At 54.5% G+C, this 15,835-nt stretch overlaps 2 protein-coding genes across 4 annotated transcripts; one reads left to right on the forward strand and one right to left on the reverse strand.

Annotated features, from left to right (window-relative positions):
- The first annotated feature begins 1,297 nt into the window (after nt 1–1,297).
- Nucleotides 1,298–10,808, forward strand: KAT8 (lysine acetyltransferase 8). Of its 3 annotated transcripts, none has more exons than XR_014794964.1 (11): nt 1,298–1,531; nt 2,787–2,861; nt 2,936–3,111; nt 6,920–6,973; nt 7,054–7,218; nt 7,905–7,994; nt 9,494–9,634; nt 9,729–9,822; nt 9,927–10,077; nt 10,200–10,403; nt 10,640–10,808. XR_014794964.1 is itself a non-coding variant. In XM_084883113.1 (11 exons), the coding sequence occupies exons 1-11, from the start codon at nt 1,321–1,323 to the stop codon at nt 10,702–10,704; spliced, it is 1,377 nt and encodes a 458-aa protein (XP_084739239.1). In that variant the 5' UTR covers nt 1,299–1,320; the 3' UTR covers nt 10,705–10,808. The 3 variants fall into 3 exon arrangements, 2 of the variants coding, with proteins under 2 accessions (XP_084739239.1, XP_084739240.1); XM_084883113.1 differs by having other exon boundaries at nt 1,299–1,531; nt 10,249–10,403; XM_084883114.1 differs by lacking the exons at nt 1,298–1,531; nt 2,787–2,861; nt 2,936–3,111 and adding exons at nt 3,123–5,537; nt 5,634–5,746 and having other exon boundaries at nt 10,249–10,403.
- A 75-nt stretch (nt 10,809–10,883) lies between these two features.
- On the reverse strand, nt 10,884–15,661 carry PRSS8 (serine protease 8). Its single transcript, XM_084883119.1, has 5 exons — nt 14,727–15,661; nt 12,978–13,140; nt 12,211–12,482; nt 11,959–12,125; nt 10,884–11,846 (listed from the first exon to the last, which is right to left on the reverse strand). The coding sequence occupies exons 1-5, from the start codon at nt 14,809–14,811 to the stop codon at nt 11,538–11,540; spliced, it is 996 nt and encodes a 331-aa protein (XP_084739245.1). The 5' UTR covers nt 14,812–15,661; the 3' UTR covers nt 10,884–11,537.
- Nucleotides 15,662–15,835: the final 174 nt, after the last annotated feature.

Raw genomic sequence — 15,835 nt, forward strand, 5'->3', positions numbered from 1 at the left:
TCCTAGAAGGAATAGCATCCCTAATTGAAGATGTCAGGGGAAGTCAAAAGTGAGGCACCAGAACCTTGGGTAGATAGAATAACAAGACTGAAGATGAAGGAGAGGGTTGGAGAGTGGGAGAAGACATTACCATTTTAACTTTCTATTTCCTTTTCTTTTTTTAGTATATTTTATTGATTTTTTTACAGAGAGAAAAAGAGAGGGATGGAGAGTCAGAAACATCGATGAGAGAGAATCATCTCTCTTCTGCCTCTTGCACACCACCTACTGGGGATGTGCCCGCAACCAAGGTACATGCCCTTGACCGGAATCGAACCTGGGACCTTTCAGTCCGCAGGTCGACGCTCTATCCACTGAGCTAAACCGGTTTTGGTTGTGTTTTTTTTTTAAATGCTTCCAGACACCTGGCATTCATTGCCCTCCCTCAAACTCCATTTCCCTAAGCCAAGTTACCAGCACTTACACTGCCAACTCCCACAAATACCTATTTCTTGATCTGTAGTCTGAGTCCCATTCTCTGGCCCCAAGGAGGTCACTGCTCTTAGAGTTCATTCTAAGTCCAACAGCCAAATTATAAACTGGAGATTCAGAGAGTGGCCAAGAGGAATGTTTATTGAGCACCACTTACTATATCTATATCTATCTATCTATCTATCTATCTATAGTAGGTGAATACAGTTCTGTGGTTTGTACAGTTATATATATAGTTTCAGCTGTTATCAACACTGAGAATGAACACTTTAAAACTTACCCAGAGTAGGGTCTAAACGCGGGATTCCTCGGTCGCTAAGCCCAGCACCTCTCCATTATGACCACTATCTCTGACCAGTTCCTGTCCCGAGCACGTCTGCTTTGGGGGCCTGGCCCATTCTTTGGAAAGGCTAGATTAGAGGGGTTTACTGGCTGTCCCTGGACCCTTTTCCAGCCTTTTATCCATCCTAACAAGTAGGCCGCTTCTTCCATCTTCAGAAAAGGGGTGACCGCTCTAGGCTGGCGGAAATGGCGGGGCAGGAGTGGGTGCCAAAGGCCTCCAGCCCTAATCGCGGGCCGCGGGCTAAGGAGCACAGGCGACCTCAGAGCTGGCACGGCCTGGCTGCCTCCGGGCCGGGCCTTTAAAGCCGGAGCTGACCCCGCGCCGGGAGAGGCCTCAGCGCCAGGGCGCAGCCCCCTTGCCCCGAGAGGAGGAACCGCGGCTGAGCTGCAGCGGCCCGGCGCCGACGCGGCCCCGCGGCCAATGAGCTGCCGCCACGTCACAGACTCCGCCCACCGCGCGCCGCCCGGAGCCCGGCGCGGGGCTCTTGCGTCATTTCCACCCCAGCGATGGCGGCCCCGGGGGCGGCTGCGGCGGTGGCGGCCGCGACTTCGGGGGTCGCGGGGGAGGGCGAGCCCGGGCCCGGGGAGAATGCGGCGGTTGAGGGGGCCGCCCCATCCCCGGGCCGCATCTCTCCGCCGACCCCGGCGCGCGGCGAGCCGGAAGTCACCGTGGAGATCGGAGAGACCTACCTGTGCCGGCGGCCGGACAGCACCTGGCGTGAGGGCGGAGTCCGGGCCGGGCGTGCTTGGGGCGGGGCGGGCGGGGTGGTTCTCGGAAGGTCTGGGCGTGGGAGGGGCGGGGCGTGGGGGAAGAACGCGGAGTTTCGGGCCGTCCTACGAACCCACCAGTGAGGTCATCACCAAATTCTTGTGTATGGAGAGCTCCCATCCCACTTCCTTGCTAACTTTAGGTTTCATCCCTTTTCCTTAACCTTACCTCCTCACGGTCTCCTGTCTCTGCGACTTCCCTTCCACCTGTCCCCTAGAGCCACCAGCGGAGAGGACCTCCCAGAACTAAAAAACGACCTCCCCTACCTCGGCTTTCCCTCTCCCTTCCCTCCCTTCCCTTCATAATTTCGTTGAATGACACGCATCTTTGTGTCCTCTGGTTTCTAGCCACTCCTAGCAAGGGTCATTGCCAGACCAATCCGCACTGTACCCTTTGAAGACCTTTTGCCTCCTGTTCTCTCTGCTTGGAATGCCCTTCCCTTTCTCCTTGCGCACCTGCCCTGCTCCTACTCATCCTTTTAACACATATCCCCCTGTGATGCTATTCCTGGCTCCCTTCAGGCAAAGTGAGTCATTCCCTTCTGTGTGTTTCTGTCACGTTCTTACCTCAGCCACTGCGTATGTAACTTTGTTGTCATTTTCTGTGGGTATCCTCCCCATCAAAGTGGGAACTTCTGGAAGGCAGGACTGCTTGTGATTCATTGCCATGTCCTCAGTATCTACAACAACAAAGTAAAGGCCAGACACGCAGTGGTTGCCTTCCTCATTTACTGAATGGTCTGCTAGTTGTCAGTCACTGTACTAAAAGCTTGGTGAGCACTATTATCTCCGTTTTAAAGATTAAGAAACTGAGGCCCAGAAAGTCAAAATAACTTGTTCAGTTAAAATAGCAGAGAACTGGATGGGGAGCTGGAGTTACATATAAACCCAGTCTGTCTGACTCCAGAACCAGCCCTCATGACCTCTGAAGAACGACTGAATATAGTAAACCAAGCATTAAATTTGGAGTCAGGCTTAAGCTCAGTTAAGTATTAGCTCTTACCACTTTTCAAATCTGTGAGCCTGGGAAAGCCTCAGTTTTCTCAAATGCAAAATAATAACAGTCCTGACCTGGTGCACCTCACAGGCAGCGATTGAATTGAATGGCCGATGTGGACAGGTGAGGTTAGCTTCCATGTGAAAGCGGAAACAGCTCTCTGTCCGGGCTCTGCCTTCCTGATGACACTAGCTTTTTTCCTTCCCAGATTCTGCTGAGGTGATCCAGTCTCGAGTGAATGACCAGGAGGGCCGAGAGGAATTCTATGTGCACTATGTGGGCTGTGAGTTACCTGGGTATAGGCGTGGGTGGGGGAGAGGGGTGGAAGGGCAGCACCCTCATGGCGCATCCTCACAGTTAACCGGCGACTAGACGAATGGGTAGACAAGAACCGGCTGGCACTGACCAAGACTGTGAAGGATGCCGTGCAGAAGAACTCGGAGAAGTACCTGAGCGAGCTGGCTGAGCAGCCTGAGCGCAAGATCACTCGCAACCAAAAGCGCAAGCATGATGAGATCAACCATGTGCAGAAGGTCCGGGCTCTCTCCCCCTCCCCGGGGCCCCAGAGGCTCTGCTGCCTCTGCCAACTCCTTTGGGTCCCAGTTCCAAAACCAAAACAGCTTCCGTTTCTTAGCTCCTACAGTGTGTCAGAGACTCACCTATCTCTCCTCATGTGCTCTTCCCAGATGAGAAAACAGGTTCAGAGAAGGCAAGGGTTTGGCTACAGTCTCACAGCTAGCAAATGGCACAGCTGGGACGAATGCAGGCCTCCTGCACAGATAGTGTTTTTTTATCTTCTTGTTCCACATTAGACAAACCGACTTGAAGTCCAAAGGGAAGAAAAAAGAATGAATGGTATTGGACATTTGCTACTGCCCAGAACCTGCTGGGCCTGGTGCATGAAATTCGTGCACGGGTAGGGTCCCTAGGCCTGGCTGGCGATCAGGACTGATTGGGGGCCTTCCTTCCCCAGCTGGCTGGGGCCTTCCTTTGCTCCACGCTTCCCCCTGGTCGTCAGCACACATCATAGCGAGTGATCAGTCTCCTGGAGGTGATACTTCGCATGTTCGCCTTTTATACATACATGCACACACACAGAATGGGGCAAAGGTATGTTTACAGTTGTTTATATGGAAAATAATACAATAATAAAAGAATAAACTCATATACTTACCTCTGTAAACCTACTTTTGCCCCACCCTGTATATATTTTTTGTAAATGGGGAAATAGGCTCAGAGAGGTTAGCTAACATACCTAAGGTCACACAGCTAGTAAAAGGGTGGGCTGGAATTAGAACAATAGTGACAGACATTTATTGGCTTGTGACCCAAAGTTTTAGGCTAAGTGTTTGAATGTATGATCTCACTGAAGTTTCACAACCCTGTGAGGTAAACATTATTATCCCCATTTATATGGGAGCTACCTATAAGTTTAGGGACCCAGTCGGGAATTAGATTTGCCACTGTCCAACTTCTGAGCATAAATCCTTAACCATGACTTTGACACATCCTAGAAATAGGCCACTTGTTTCCAAAATCGGGGTTCTTTTCATCAAGCCAGCCTGCCCCTGAGAGGCTACTTTTCTCTGAGCCTCAGTTTCTTGATTTGTGAAGTGGGGAATGCAAGAGAACTGGACTTTCTGAGCTTTCAGGACACACAGACATTAGTTTTGATTTAATGTGATTTCTAAGTGTCCGTGTGCTTTGCAGCAATGTTTTTTGATTTTTTTAAAATATATTTTTTATTGATTTTTTTACAGAGAGGAAAGGAGAGAGATAGAGGGTTAGAAACATCGATGAGAGGGAATCATCGATCAGCTGCCTCCTGCACACCTACTGGGGATGTGTCCACAACCCAAGTACATACCCTTAACTGGAATTGAACCCAGGACCTTTCAGTCCGCAGGCTGACGCTCTATCCACTGAGCCAAACCGGTTTCGGCTGCAGCAATGTTTTGCTAACTGTGGAGCACAACTGTTAGTAGATTATCAAATCAGTTTAGTGGGCTGTGACCATCACTTAAATTTTTTAAATGGAAAAAAGAAATAGGATAAGAGAAAATATCAGTGCATTGCACTTTATTAAAGGTAAGTATTATTTTGAGAAGCTTTTATTTCACATACAAATACATGTATGTGTATGTGTAAACATCAACTTATTTACAGTGCTCCCTGCACTTCCTACTGTGGTTTGTGATAAAAATTAAATAAAAACTGAAATGGTCTAAGCCATTAGACCATAGTATAGAGTAACCACATGGGGCTATTGGGAGCTTGAAATGTTTAGTGTACTAAGAATTAAACTTTATTTGATGAATTTCAATTGAAGTAGCCACATGTGGCTAGTAGATACGTTATTGGACCGCACAGGTCTGAGTTTCTCGGTTCCTCAGCCAATTCACCGGCCAGTTAAGTCTCTAAGATGCACCTCTACTCTGGCACTCTGCCAGGCAGATGACAGTGGGCCGGATGATAAAATCAAAGCCCGGATAATCATCGAGTTCACAGGCAGTAAGATTCTTCAGAACCTAGTTAATGTTTAATTCTAAATAAATCGCAGCATTTAAGAAAAGCAGTGTTTTTGTAGTTCTTTAATGATTTGCAGAAGAGGATTGTACTTTGAGAACTGGGAAATACCTTTAAGGAGACATTTGAGGAAGAAAATGAGGAAATCTTTCTTCTCCCACCTTTGCAGGGATTAGACTCAGGAGTTGGACCAGGGGCCTATGCCCAACTGTGCTGAGTACCTTTTCTGTGATGGGCAAGTGACCTCACCTCTCTGTGCCTCAGTTTCTTCTTTTGAGCAGTGCGGATAATGAGCAATCTTGTCTCAGGCCTATTGTAAGGACTAAATGAAATAATGCCTGTGGAGTGCTTGGTACTTGGAATAATGGCAGCTAGTTCATCCCCCAGGCCAGTGACCTCACCTTCCCTGCCTGTTTACTCCTCTGAAATAGAAGTGAGTGCTGTAGATAGGAGGCCATACAGCCCAGCTGCTTTGTGGAAGGGCCTTCCGAGTAAAACATTGGCTCCTTTTCTCCCTTCTCACCTGCAGGGCAAGGCTGCTGTCCACTCTGGTATAGGTCATAGGCCTTCTTGGGTCCCCACTCCATTTTCAGGCTGTCCTTGGTTCCTCCTACAGAGTCTGGCCTAGGAACAGGATGTGCTGTGAATGTAACATGACTCTTAGTCCCTGCTTTCTAAGAACTTGGAAAATAGGGGGAGCTAAGAGGGGCAGTTAGAGGTTATTGTAGATCCCTGTGTCCCTGGCTGAGAAAGGCAGGGTATATTCTGCATTGGGAGGATCCAGTCCGGCCTCCTGGAGGGGATGGGAAGGATGCTGGCCTTGAGGGACAGGAAAGAGCACAGTAAACACAACTACACGTGATAGCTCACAGAGTTCTGCCGTATCATGTGTCACCTGGCTTACCCTCTGCTGGGTTGAGTAAGCATTTTCTGGCAGCAATAGGATAAGGAAGGGCATTCGAGGCGGAAGGAACTTTATGTGCAAAGGCACAAAGGCTGGGAAGGAAGGGTTGAGAGCAGTGGAGATTTGAAGAGGCTGAGGCTGGAGGTTGGGAATCTCAGGAGCCCTAGTCAGTGTTCAGACCTGAGATGGCCGGGGCTGTCTGGCATAGGACAGAGAGGAGAATACCAGAGGGACCAGTCCCAGGGGTTCCAAGGAGGCAGAGTTGGCAGGACTTGGCTGTTAATTGAATGCCAGGCTGAGATAGGCAGGATAGGCCCCTGATTGGTCTCAGACATGTGGACTGAGAGTGATGCTCCCAGTGAGATGGGAAATCCAGGAGGGGAACAGGTGTACATGGAGGGAAGAATGAGTTCCCTCTGGACACTTGGAATCTGATACGCCTGAGGGAGGGACCTCTGAGCAGTCCCGCGGCAGGCAGCTCCTCGGGGGTTCAGGAAAGAGGTCCAGGCACACGGGGGAGTCAGCAGCAGTTCCTGCTGTGAGCAGGGAAGACAAGATCATTATTTCATCTCCCCAACTCTGGCTGAGCTGGACTGATCCCGCTGCAAAGCTGAAGCTCTCACCAGCCCCAGGACTACCCAGGGTCCTGGTCCTAGCCCTGTTCACCTGGCCAAAGGTCTCAACTCAGGTGTCAGGGACGTCAGCGATATATGGGTGGGTGGGCAGATGGGAGAGGAGCGTGGACAAGCCAGCTTCAGAACCAGGTAGAACCTGTTGGCTGTTCATATGGTTATTGTCGGTCAGGATGTGAGGTCTGGAAGACAGGAGGGAAGCACTGGGTTCTGGGATGGGGAGGGACAGTCTGAGATTCCCTTCTATTCATCTCTGTCCACTGCTGTTTCCTTGCCCAGACCTATGCAGAGATGGACCCTACAACAGCGGCCTTGGAGAAAGAACACGAGGCGGTAAGCAGGGGCAGGGTCCTGACGGGCTCGCCCTCTCCCCTGCTCTCTTTGCTCTAAGGAGCCCTCACTGCCCTCCACAGATCACCAAGGTGAAGTATGTGGACAAGATCCACATCGGGAACTATGAGATCGATGCCTGGTACTTCTCCCCGTTCCCTGAGGACTATGGGAAGCAGCCCAAGCTCTGGCTCTGCGAGTACTGCCTCAAGTACATGAAGTACGAGAAGAGCTACCGCTTCCACCTGGTGAGGCGCTGACCATGGCTGGGAGAGCCGCACGTTCAGAGCGGAGGATGGGGAAAGCCGCCCTGGGTGGAGAGACCCGATTCCTGCCTGGCTGTGTTTTTGATGGAGCGACTTAGGCCAACTTGCCCCTCCCAGACCTCAGTTTCCTCTTCCGTGGAATGGGACAATAATCCCTGCCCTTGCACCTTCCTTGGATCCCTTGCCCTTCAGCACGTGTATCAAAGCCGCTCAGTGCCAGGTTCCTCAGTACAAAAGCAGAAGCAGGCATAGCCCCCGAGCGGTGGGCCTGGAAGGAGTGACAGATGGGAGGCATTGGTACACGCAAGCTGCCAGGGGGTCACCTCATTATTCATGCAGCGCATGTTTCCCAAAGAGTGGAATCGGAGGCAAATGTATGCAGTTTAGGAAACACCACTGCCAGGGATCGGACCCTGCAGAGCCCTCTAGAGCCAGGCCGACCTGGGCCCAAGCCATCTGTGTGTTGCTCAAGCCAGTTCATAGCCCCTGGGTGCCTTGGGGTCCTCTGTAAGATGGGCGCCGTCTCCTCAGGCAGGTGGGAGAATTACTTGATGTGGATGAAGTGTGGAGCCCAGAATCTACACATAGGGAAGCCACGTGGGGCAGAATGCAGGGCACCTGGCAGGAAACCTCAGGTCTCAAGCCTCCCTCTTCCCTTCCAACCCCAGGGCCAGTGTCAGTGGCGACAGCCCCCAGGAAAGGAGATCTACCGCAAGAGCAACATCTCTGTGTACGAGGTGGATGGCAAAGACCACAAGGTGAGCTGGGGGTCACGGCCGTGGGTGTGGGGAGATGGGAGCGCTGGCACCTCTGGAACCTTCCCTGTCATCAGGACAGAGGCCTAAGGGATCACACGTGGCCTGGCACGTGGCCTGTGGCTGGTGCGTGGTAAACGTGGGCCTGCCGTGTCAGCCTTGGGGACTGGGGCTCGTTCTCTCCCTACGGACTTTCCTGCTGATGGGGTAGTTGAGGTTTGAAGTGAAGATTGTCATGCCCGAGGCTGTTTCTAGAAGGCTTTCTCTTTCTGCCCGAAGAAAAGGTGTTTGGTCCCTCCCCCCGGAGGGAACTGCTTTGTGTAAGGTTTCCGGTCCAGGAGCTCTGTGGCTCTGCTGGCCCACTTCCTTGTTCCTGGTGGACGGGCCTGAATGGGGCGGGTTCTGGCATTGGGATCTGCTTTCCTGTTGAGAACCTGCCTTTGCCTGGTCAGTCTGGGAAGTGTGCACCAAATGTCCCCATTTCCCGTGGAAGGACAGTTAATGGAGACACGCTTCGAGTGGCTCCTGGCTTCCAGTGACCCCATCACTTCCTAGCTGACCTTAGACAAATTACTTAACATTGTTTGTTCCTGTTTCCTCATCTGTTCAGCAGGAGTCATGACCATATTTACCTAATAGGGCTGTTGGAATAACTGAGATAGCAATGTCACATACTTAGCGTGGTACCTGGCAGCAAGTAGGTGCTTAGTAATGGGCCTTCCTTATTACTGGTGACCTGTGGTGGCTCAGTCAGCCTGTGCTAATTGCTTGGGGAAGGAATATCCACTGGGCCTTGTCTCCTGCTCTGCCTTTTTGAGCAGCAACAGGGCGAGTGGCGGAAATGGCCCTCCAGGAGACCTGGGTATTCCTGTTGGCTTACCCTCTGCCGGCTTTGAGGTCTCAGACAAGCCCTTCCCCTCCCAGAGCCTCAGTTTTCTTTAAGTAAATGGGACTGGCCATGCTGAGCTGACACAGTTGTTGGGTCAAATGAGAGTGGATATAAAAGGCTTCATACACCAGAGGGACCCTTGATCTGTGCCAGGAAGCCTACCTAAAGGTCCCATTGTTCCTCCTGACGTTGTCCCTGGCCGGGTGGGTGTCTGGGCCTGCAGCTGGTGAGGCTCAGCAAAGGGCATGGCCAAGCGGGCAGACTGCAGGCTTCGAAGTCAGGCTCGAGGTCCTCCACTCAGCAAATATTTAACAAGCACTCGGCTTCTTGCTTAGCCTTGTGCTCCGTGCTAGGGACATAGCCTTGAACAACACAGGCTTGAACTGCGCATGCCCACTCACCTGCGGAAATCCTGTGCTGTTACTGTCCCGGTGAGGAGGCACTGTCTCCGCACGTGGGTGGAAGAATTACTTGATGGGGGTGAAGTGTTACCGGACTGGCACTGGCTGTTCCGTGGAGCCTGGCATTTGCAGAACAGGGTGGCAGCTCCTGTCCAGGCCTCAATGGGCTCATTGTACTTGCTTCCTGAGTCTTCTGCCTCTCCACCCCTCAGATTTACTGTCAGAACCTGTGTCTTCTGGCCAAGCTCTTCCTGGACCACAAAACACTGTACTTCGACGTGGAGCCCTTTGTCTTTTATATCTTGACTGAGGTGGACAGGCAGGGGGCCCACATTGTCGGCTACTTCTCAAAGGTACTGGGTCGGGAAGCCGAGGTTGAGGGCGGGCAGTGAGTGTGAACTGGAGCAGGGGCCGAGCTCCCCCAGAGTCCTGACCTCGCCCCTGCAGGAGAAGGAGTCTCCAGATGGGAACAACGTGGCCTGCATCCTGACCCTGCCTCCCTACCAGCGCCGCGGCTACGGGAAGTTCCTCATTGCTTTCAGTGAGTGGCCCCCGTTCTGTCTGTCCGAAAGGGCCCCTGTGGTGGAGATAAGAACCGGGGTGGGGTGGGGTGGGATTTTAGGACCTTCTGTCTCCCACTGCCAGGTTATGAGCTCTCCAAGCTAGAGAGCACAGTAGGCTCCCCTGAGAAGCCACTGTCCGACCTGGGCAAGCTCAGCTACCGCAGCTACTGGTCTTGGGTCCTCCTGGAGATTCTACGAGACTTCCGAGGCACGCTGTCCATCAAGGACCTTAGGTGAGGGCCCTGGTCCCCACCCCCGTCATCTCATGAGGGAGGCTTCCTGGAGTTCTCCAAGAGGGAAGGGTTCTCCTAAGATTGGCCATGATCTGTCTCCTTGTCCCCTTTTGCTGTCCCAGCCAGCCCCAAGGGCACTCTCCCAGCATCTGCTCCAATCCCTCTCTGCAGCCAGATGACCAGCATCACCCAGAATGACATCATCAGCACCTTGCAGTCCCTCAACATGGTCAAGTACTGGAAAGGCCAGCATGTCATCTGTGTCACACCCAAGCTAGTAGAGGAGCACCTCAAAAGTGCTCAGTATAAGAAACCACCCATAACAGGTAGGTGGGGGGCTCCTGGCGTGTGTAAGGACAACTAGGAGCCTTAGCCACCTTTTGCTGTCACATGATCTTAAACCAGTCTGACCAGCTTCCAGGACCAAAGCCTGGGGCAGGCTACTCATGTCTGGGCTTCCCTGCCCCCTCCCCAGGATCAAGCCTGTCCTTGTTCTCACCTGGTGAAACCTGGCCGAGGCCCAGAGTTCCAACCCTGCCTCTCATGTCTCTTCTCCCCACAGTGGACTCCGTTTGCCTCAAGTGGGCCCCTCCTAAGCACAAGCAAGTTAAACTTTCCAAGAAGTGAGTGGCCTGTGCCCCCGTTGCTGGACCCGTGCCTCCTTGCCCCCTCGCCTGTAAATATGTACAGCCTGTTTCATCATTTTTTTAATAAACTAAGTTCTGCCGGTGGCTCTGGACTTTGGAGGCGGGAGGAAGAAGCCAAGAGCTGATGTTATTCACGGCATGTCACACACACAGCCAGTTATGCTCAAAACATTTTATTCCTTCTTGCTCCTTCAACCCTCTACCCCAGATCCAAGCTCAGGCCCGGTTCCGGTGGGGGCTCAGTCCTCCGGAGTCCAGGAATCAGGGCAGTGGGGGCTTGGCAGCCACTGGGGCAAGATTGGGGCCTTTTCTGTCCTTGGAAACATGCTGCTCAGAGGCAGCTCCAGCCCAGAAGACAGCAGGAGGGCACAGGGATGGGGCTCATCAGGCAGAGCATGTCGGGCACGGGAGCCAGCCCTTCAGCAGCAGTCAGCCGGCAGCTGCCCAGTCTTCCACAGACGTCAGAGCCAGGGCCCATCTTAGCTAAGGCTCCTCGGGAGCTCCATAGGAGCCCAACCATAGGCTTGTGGGCAGGAGGTGGCCAGAGGTTCTAGCCAGTACCACAGGCAGTTAAATTCCTGGCTCTGGGCTACAGTACCAAAGAACAAACCCAGGAGTCTGGGCTCAAAGGTCAAGATGGTTCCCTGAGCTCCCACAGGGTCCTGGGAGGAAGGAGTGAGTAAAGCCTCAGGCAAACTGTCAAGGAGGGGCCAGGTCCATTCCTGAGAACAGGCGTCTGTCCTTGTGTACAATAGGACAGTTCCAGAAACGGGGTCAACCTCCAGGGCGAGTAGCTCAGTGCTCCCACCATGGCTAGAGGAGGCCCAGGGTCAGGGCTGGTGATAGCAAAAGGATAAGCCCCAGCAAACCCTGGCCTGGAGCAGAGTTGAAGGCGGCCGCGTGGTTGCTGCAGAGGTGGATGTCGGGCTGGGACTCCCGGAGGTGGGACACCACCTGAGGCTGGAGCTCCGCTACATGGTGGTGAATCCAGGAGGCGTAGCTGGAGGTCAGAGTGTACACACCAGGCCTGTTGGGGGCCCCACAGGCATCACCCCAGCTCACAATGCCTGCCAGGTACCAGAGGCCCTCAACAGGGCAGGAGAGTGGGCCCCCAGAGTCACCCTGAGGAGAAAAGCCATACAACAGCTGTCAGGCCCAGGCTCCAGACCTCCAGTCACCCATGCCAGCCCTCATTTCCCAAGATTCCTTGGTTCCACTGGACCCCTTCATTTACCTGGCAGGCATCCTTGCCCCCCTCCACATAGCCAGCACACACCATGTCCTGCTGGATAGAGTGGGGCTCGTTAGGCTTGGCGTTGATGTTGTACAAGCAGTTACACGTCTCACGGCTGATCAGTGGCACCTCAAGTTGCTGGAGTATCTTGGGGGCCTGGAGGCTCACTGTGGGGGCAAAAGGTGCTTAGCCAGGGCCTCCTGCCCGGAGTCAGGCTCCCTCCAAGCCCCTAGGCATCAGTGCCCACCTCACCTGAGGGGGCCACGTGGCCCCATCCAGTGACAGTGCATTGGAGGCCATTGGGGAAGGAGGCATTGGCTGCAGGGAGGCAGATGGGCCGGATGTAGCGGGAGAAGGTGATGGGGTTGCTGAGACGGACGAGTGCGATGTCCCCCTGGGAGCCCTCGTGGTGGTAACTGGGGTGGGAAATGACCTGGGCCACCGAGCGAACCTCGGCCGCAGGGGTGTAGGAGTCCAGCTGGTGGGCCCCTAGCTTTACATCGTAGTCTTCCTTGTGGTGCTCCCTGCATGCAGGGAGGACAAAGGCTGGGACCCAGGAGACCTGGCTCCTTGGTCCCTGTGGCATCCAACCCCAGATTCTGATCCCAGCAAAGGACTTTTTACATCACAAACTGTGCCCTAGTTTTATCCTGTGATTTGTGACCTCTGACCTTCATTCCTGACTTACCTTTCAGACTTCATTGATAACCCTAGACCCATGGTTGGCAAACTACGGCTCGAGAGCCACATGGGGCTCTGGCCCCTTGAGTGTGGCTCTTCCACAAAATACCATGGCCTGGGTGAGTCTATTTTGAAGAAGTTTAAGTTTAAAAAATTTGGCTCTCAAAACAAATTTCAATCATTGTACTATTGATATCTGGCTCTGTTGACTAATGAGTTTGCCGACCACTGCCCTAGACCCAATCCAAGAACCCCAACCTCTTATCTAAATTGATCCCTGAATTTTGACCTCCAGCCTACTTTTGGCATCCCCACCTTGCCCCCAACCCAGTTGGTACCTTGGAAAGCAGTGGGCAGCCGACAGAACCCACTGCTCAGACACGAGAGAACCGCCACACACGTGATTGCCATCATAGAGGATGCTGACCTGCCAGGGCCACTGGCCAGGGTTTGCACTGCTACCACCTGTGATGCGTGCTTGGGAGGCCACACCGCAAGAGGCTGCCCAGGGAGGGAGGAAGGGGAGGGGGTCAGGCCCTTCTGGGGCCCCCATACCTTGTTCTTAGCCCTACACTCCCAATAAGGCCCAGGAGATCTGGTTTGGAGCCTGGGAAATAAGTTCACAGAAGCTGGCCACCCCTCTGTCCCCATCCCACTGCTTACCAGGCAAGGTCAGTTTTGCCACCTTGACCCATTCCCTCATTCAGTTCTCTTAAAGCTTTCTTCCTCCCTCCCTCCGTTTTTTCCTTCCTTCCTTCCTTTTCTCCTTCCTTCCCTCCTTCCTTCCAGGACTTTCTGCCTCCTATCCAATCCACCTTTATAAGTCTGAAGACCTTTATAAAGGAGAAATCTGGCCAGGTGACACCATCTTAAATCCTTCCCTGGTTTCACTGCCCTTAAGATACATCCCAGCCCTCCCATGACAGTGCCAACCATCGGGACGCTTCCTGTCATAGACATGGGGTCCAGCACTTATTCACCTCTGGATCTTGGCTCATCAAGGTCACTACCTAGAATTCCTTTCCTTAGCCCTACTTTGCTAGGCGAATTTCCATTTGCCTATGGCAGCCCCTCCTTGGCCAGCCCTGCCCTGTGCCTGAGTCAGGCGGTGCACCAGAGCTCCCAGGCTGTGCTTCCCTGATACTGCCCAGTCACCCTGCTCCCTGTGCCTCACCGCCACCCGGCACTCCCCACTGCTGGGACCCAGCAGCGCCCCAGATCACCATGCCCTGCGCGGGGCTGGGCGCAGAGACGGAGCTGTGGGTGCGGACACTGAACAAAGGAACAGAGCAGCTGGGCTCCCACAGCGGGAGGCTGCCCTGCCCCCTGAGGCTGGCAGTTTGGAACAACTGCCCTTCTCAAAGTCACCTTCCAGGAGCAGAGGAAACTGCCCAGCCAGGCTCCTCCTCTCAGAATAATGACAATCCTACAGAACGTGAGGCCTGAGGGGGCTTTCGCTGCCTGTCTCTTCAGGACTCCTCACACAGCCCCAGGAGATGAACGCAGTCGGCCTCATTTGCGAGGTGAGCAGTAAGCCCAGCTCAGCGAGTGGTGAAGCCAGGACTCAGTCTGCTGACCGCCTTAGACAGACGGAGGAGACCTTTGGTTTGTTTCCCTGGAAGCAGTCCACGTAGGAATTTAAATTCCAGCTCTGACTGGCTGTGCCACGCACTGGCTGTGTGCCTTTGGGCAAAGCACTTCTCTGCACCTGGGCTTCTTATCCGGAGGACCCGGGCTACAATCCCCTCTCACAGAGCTATTGTGGGACCTAAGACATTGCGGTGGGGGAGAGGTCAGGCACTCATCAAACACGCCAGGGAATCTCAGTCTGTGTCTCCCCCCGCCCCCTCTCCCCCCAAGCCTCACCTTCGCCCCGGCCCCTCAGCTCCTGGAAGGCAAGAGAAGGAGGGAGGGATAAGCTGGAAAGACCCGGGTTCCCAGACCTCTTAGCACCTGCCACTTCTCAGGAGAGCTGCCCATCCCCCCAGGAAGCCCCAGCCGGAGCGGGGGAGAAGCCCAGAGCTAGGGTGCGGGGGTCCTTGAGCCCAGGAGAACCCCTCCCCATGCCCCCTGCCCGTACAACTCACCCAGCCCGGGCCGGACCAGTCCAAGCAAAAGCAGAATGGCAGCGGCCTCCAGCCGCCTAGGCCCCAGGCCTGCCCTCTGGGCCATGACCCAGGTGAGGGCCCTGGGGAGACGCAGACACCAAGCGAAGGGACCTAGGGCTGGTTCCGACGGCAAGATCCCGGAGCGGCCCAGAGGGAGGATGCCGGCCCGCGCGGCAGGAGCGGGGCAGGTTTCGCGGGCTGGCTTCCCGGCGGGAGCAGGCACAAAGGGGACGGCACAGCCCTCAGCGGACACGTCTCCGCACTGCCGGCCGCAGAAAGCCTCAGGTGGCGGCTCGGGGAGAAAAGCACCTACCTGCGCGCCCCGCCCTCCGCCCCGCCCTCCCGGCCGGGCGGCCAGCTTCCGCGCCGCCGTCCCCAGGCCCCGCAGCCCCAGGTGAGTGTGTGCCTGCCGGGCCGGCGCTGGGCTGACCCCGGACAACAGCCCCGGGCAGGCTGCAATGGAATGTCCAGTGGCCCAGCTCCCCGGGGGCCACAGCGCTGTGGCCCAGGGCTTTCAGGTCTCCCAAACCAGTTATGCCTCCCAGGGCTTGGCTCAGCCGTGTTCTCCCGGGGCCAGAGGCGCTCCTACCGGCTTCCCGTCTTAGGCCCCCGATCTGAGCCTGAGAGCCTGGTTCGCCCAGGCTGGGCCGGTTCAGGCCCTTCCAAAGAGCCGCAGCCGCATCAGTGTGCGGTGAGCGTGTCTGGCAGTGCCAATCATCTCACAAATATTTACCGAGTGCCTACTCTGTTCCAGGCCAGGAGACAAAACAGACACCATGCCTGCCTTCCCTGAACTCCCTCTGACACAAATAATCACAAGCAATTACAGAATAATTTCAAACCAGCAACTGTGAGAAAGAAGGGAGAATGGGGGACCTGGGAAGTGTTTCCAGGAGCTGAGATAGGCTGGCACCAGGGACTCCTGAAGGAAGTGCCCTCAGAACTGAGGGTATGGAAAAGCTGCTAGAGTGTCACCCTGTGCACTGAAGGGTCCCAGGTTTGATTCCAGCCAAGGGCACATGCCTGGGTTGTGGGCTCAATCCCGTGTGGGGCTTGTAGGAGGCAGCCGATCGATGATTCTCTCATCA

Source organism: Pipistrellus hanaki (assembly GCF_964339955.1).
Source record: "Pipistrellus hanaki genome assembly, chromosome: 4".
Classification (NCBI taxonomy): Eukaryota; Metazoa; Chordata; class Mammalia; order Chiroptera; family Vespertilionidae; genus Pipistrellus; species Pipistrellus hanaki.

Excerpts from the sequence above, each read along its gene's own strand:
- KAT8 (XM_084883113.1), top strand. The coding sequence starts at position 1,321 with ATGGCGGCCCCGGGGGCGGCTGCGGCGGTGGCGGCCGCGACTTCGGGG. Across the intron at positions 7,219-7,904 it reads AGAGCTACCGCTTCCACCTG|GGCCAGTGTCAGTGGCGACA; the intron begins GTGAGGCGCTGA and ends TTCCAACCCCAG. Across the intron at positions 9,823-9,926 it reads GAAGTTCCTCATTGCTTTCA|GTTATGAGCTCTCCAAGCTA; the intron begins GTGAGTGGCCCC and ends TCCCACTGCCAG.
- PRSS8 (XM_084883119.1), bottom strand. The coding sequence starts at position 14,811 with ATGGCCCAGAGGGCAGGCCTGGGGCCTAGGCGGCTGGAGGCCGCTGCC. Across the intron at positions 12,126-12,210 it reads GGGCCACGTGGCCCCCTCAG|TGAGCCTCCAGGCCCCCAAG; the intron begins GTGAGGTGGGCA and ends TTGCCCCCACAG. Across the intron at positions 11,847-11,958 it reads GGGGCAAGGATGCCTGCCAG|GGTGACTCTGGGGGCCCACT; the intron begins GTAAATGAAGGG and ends TTTTCTCCTCAG.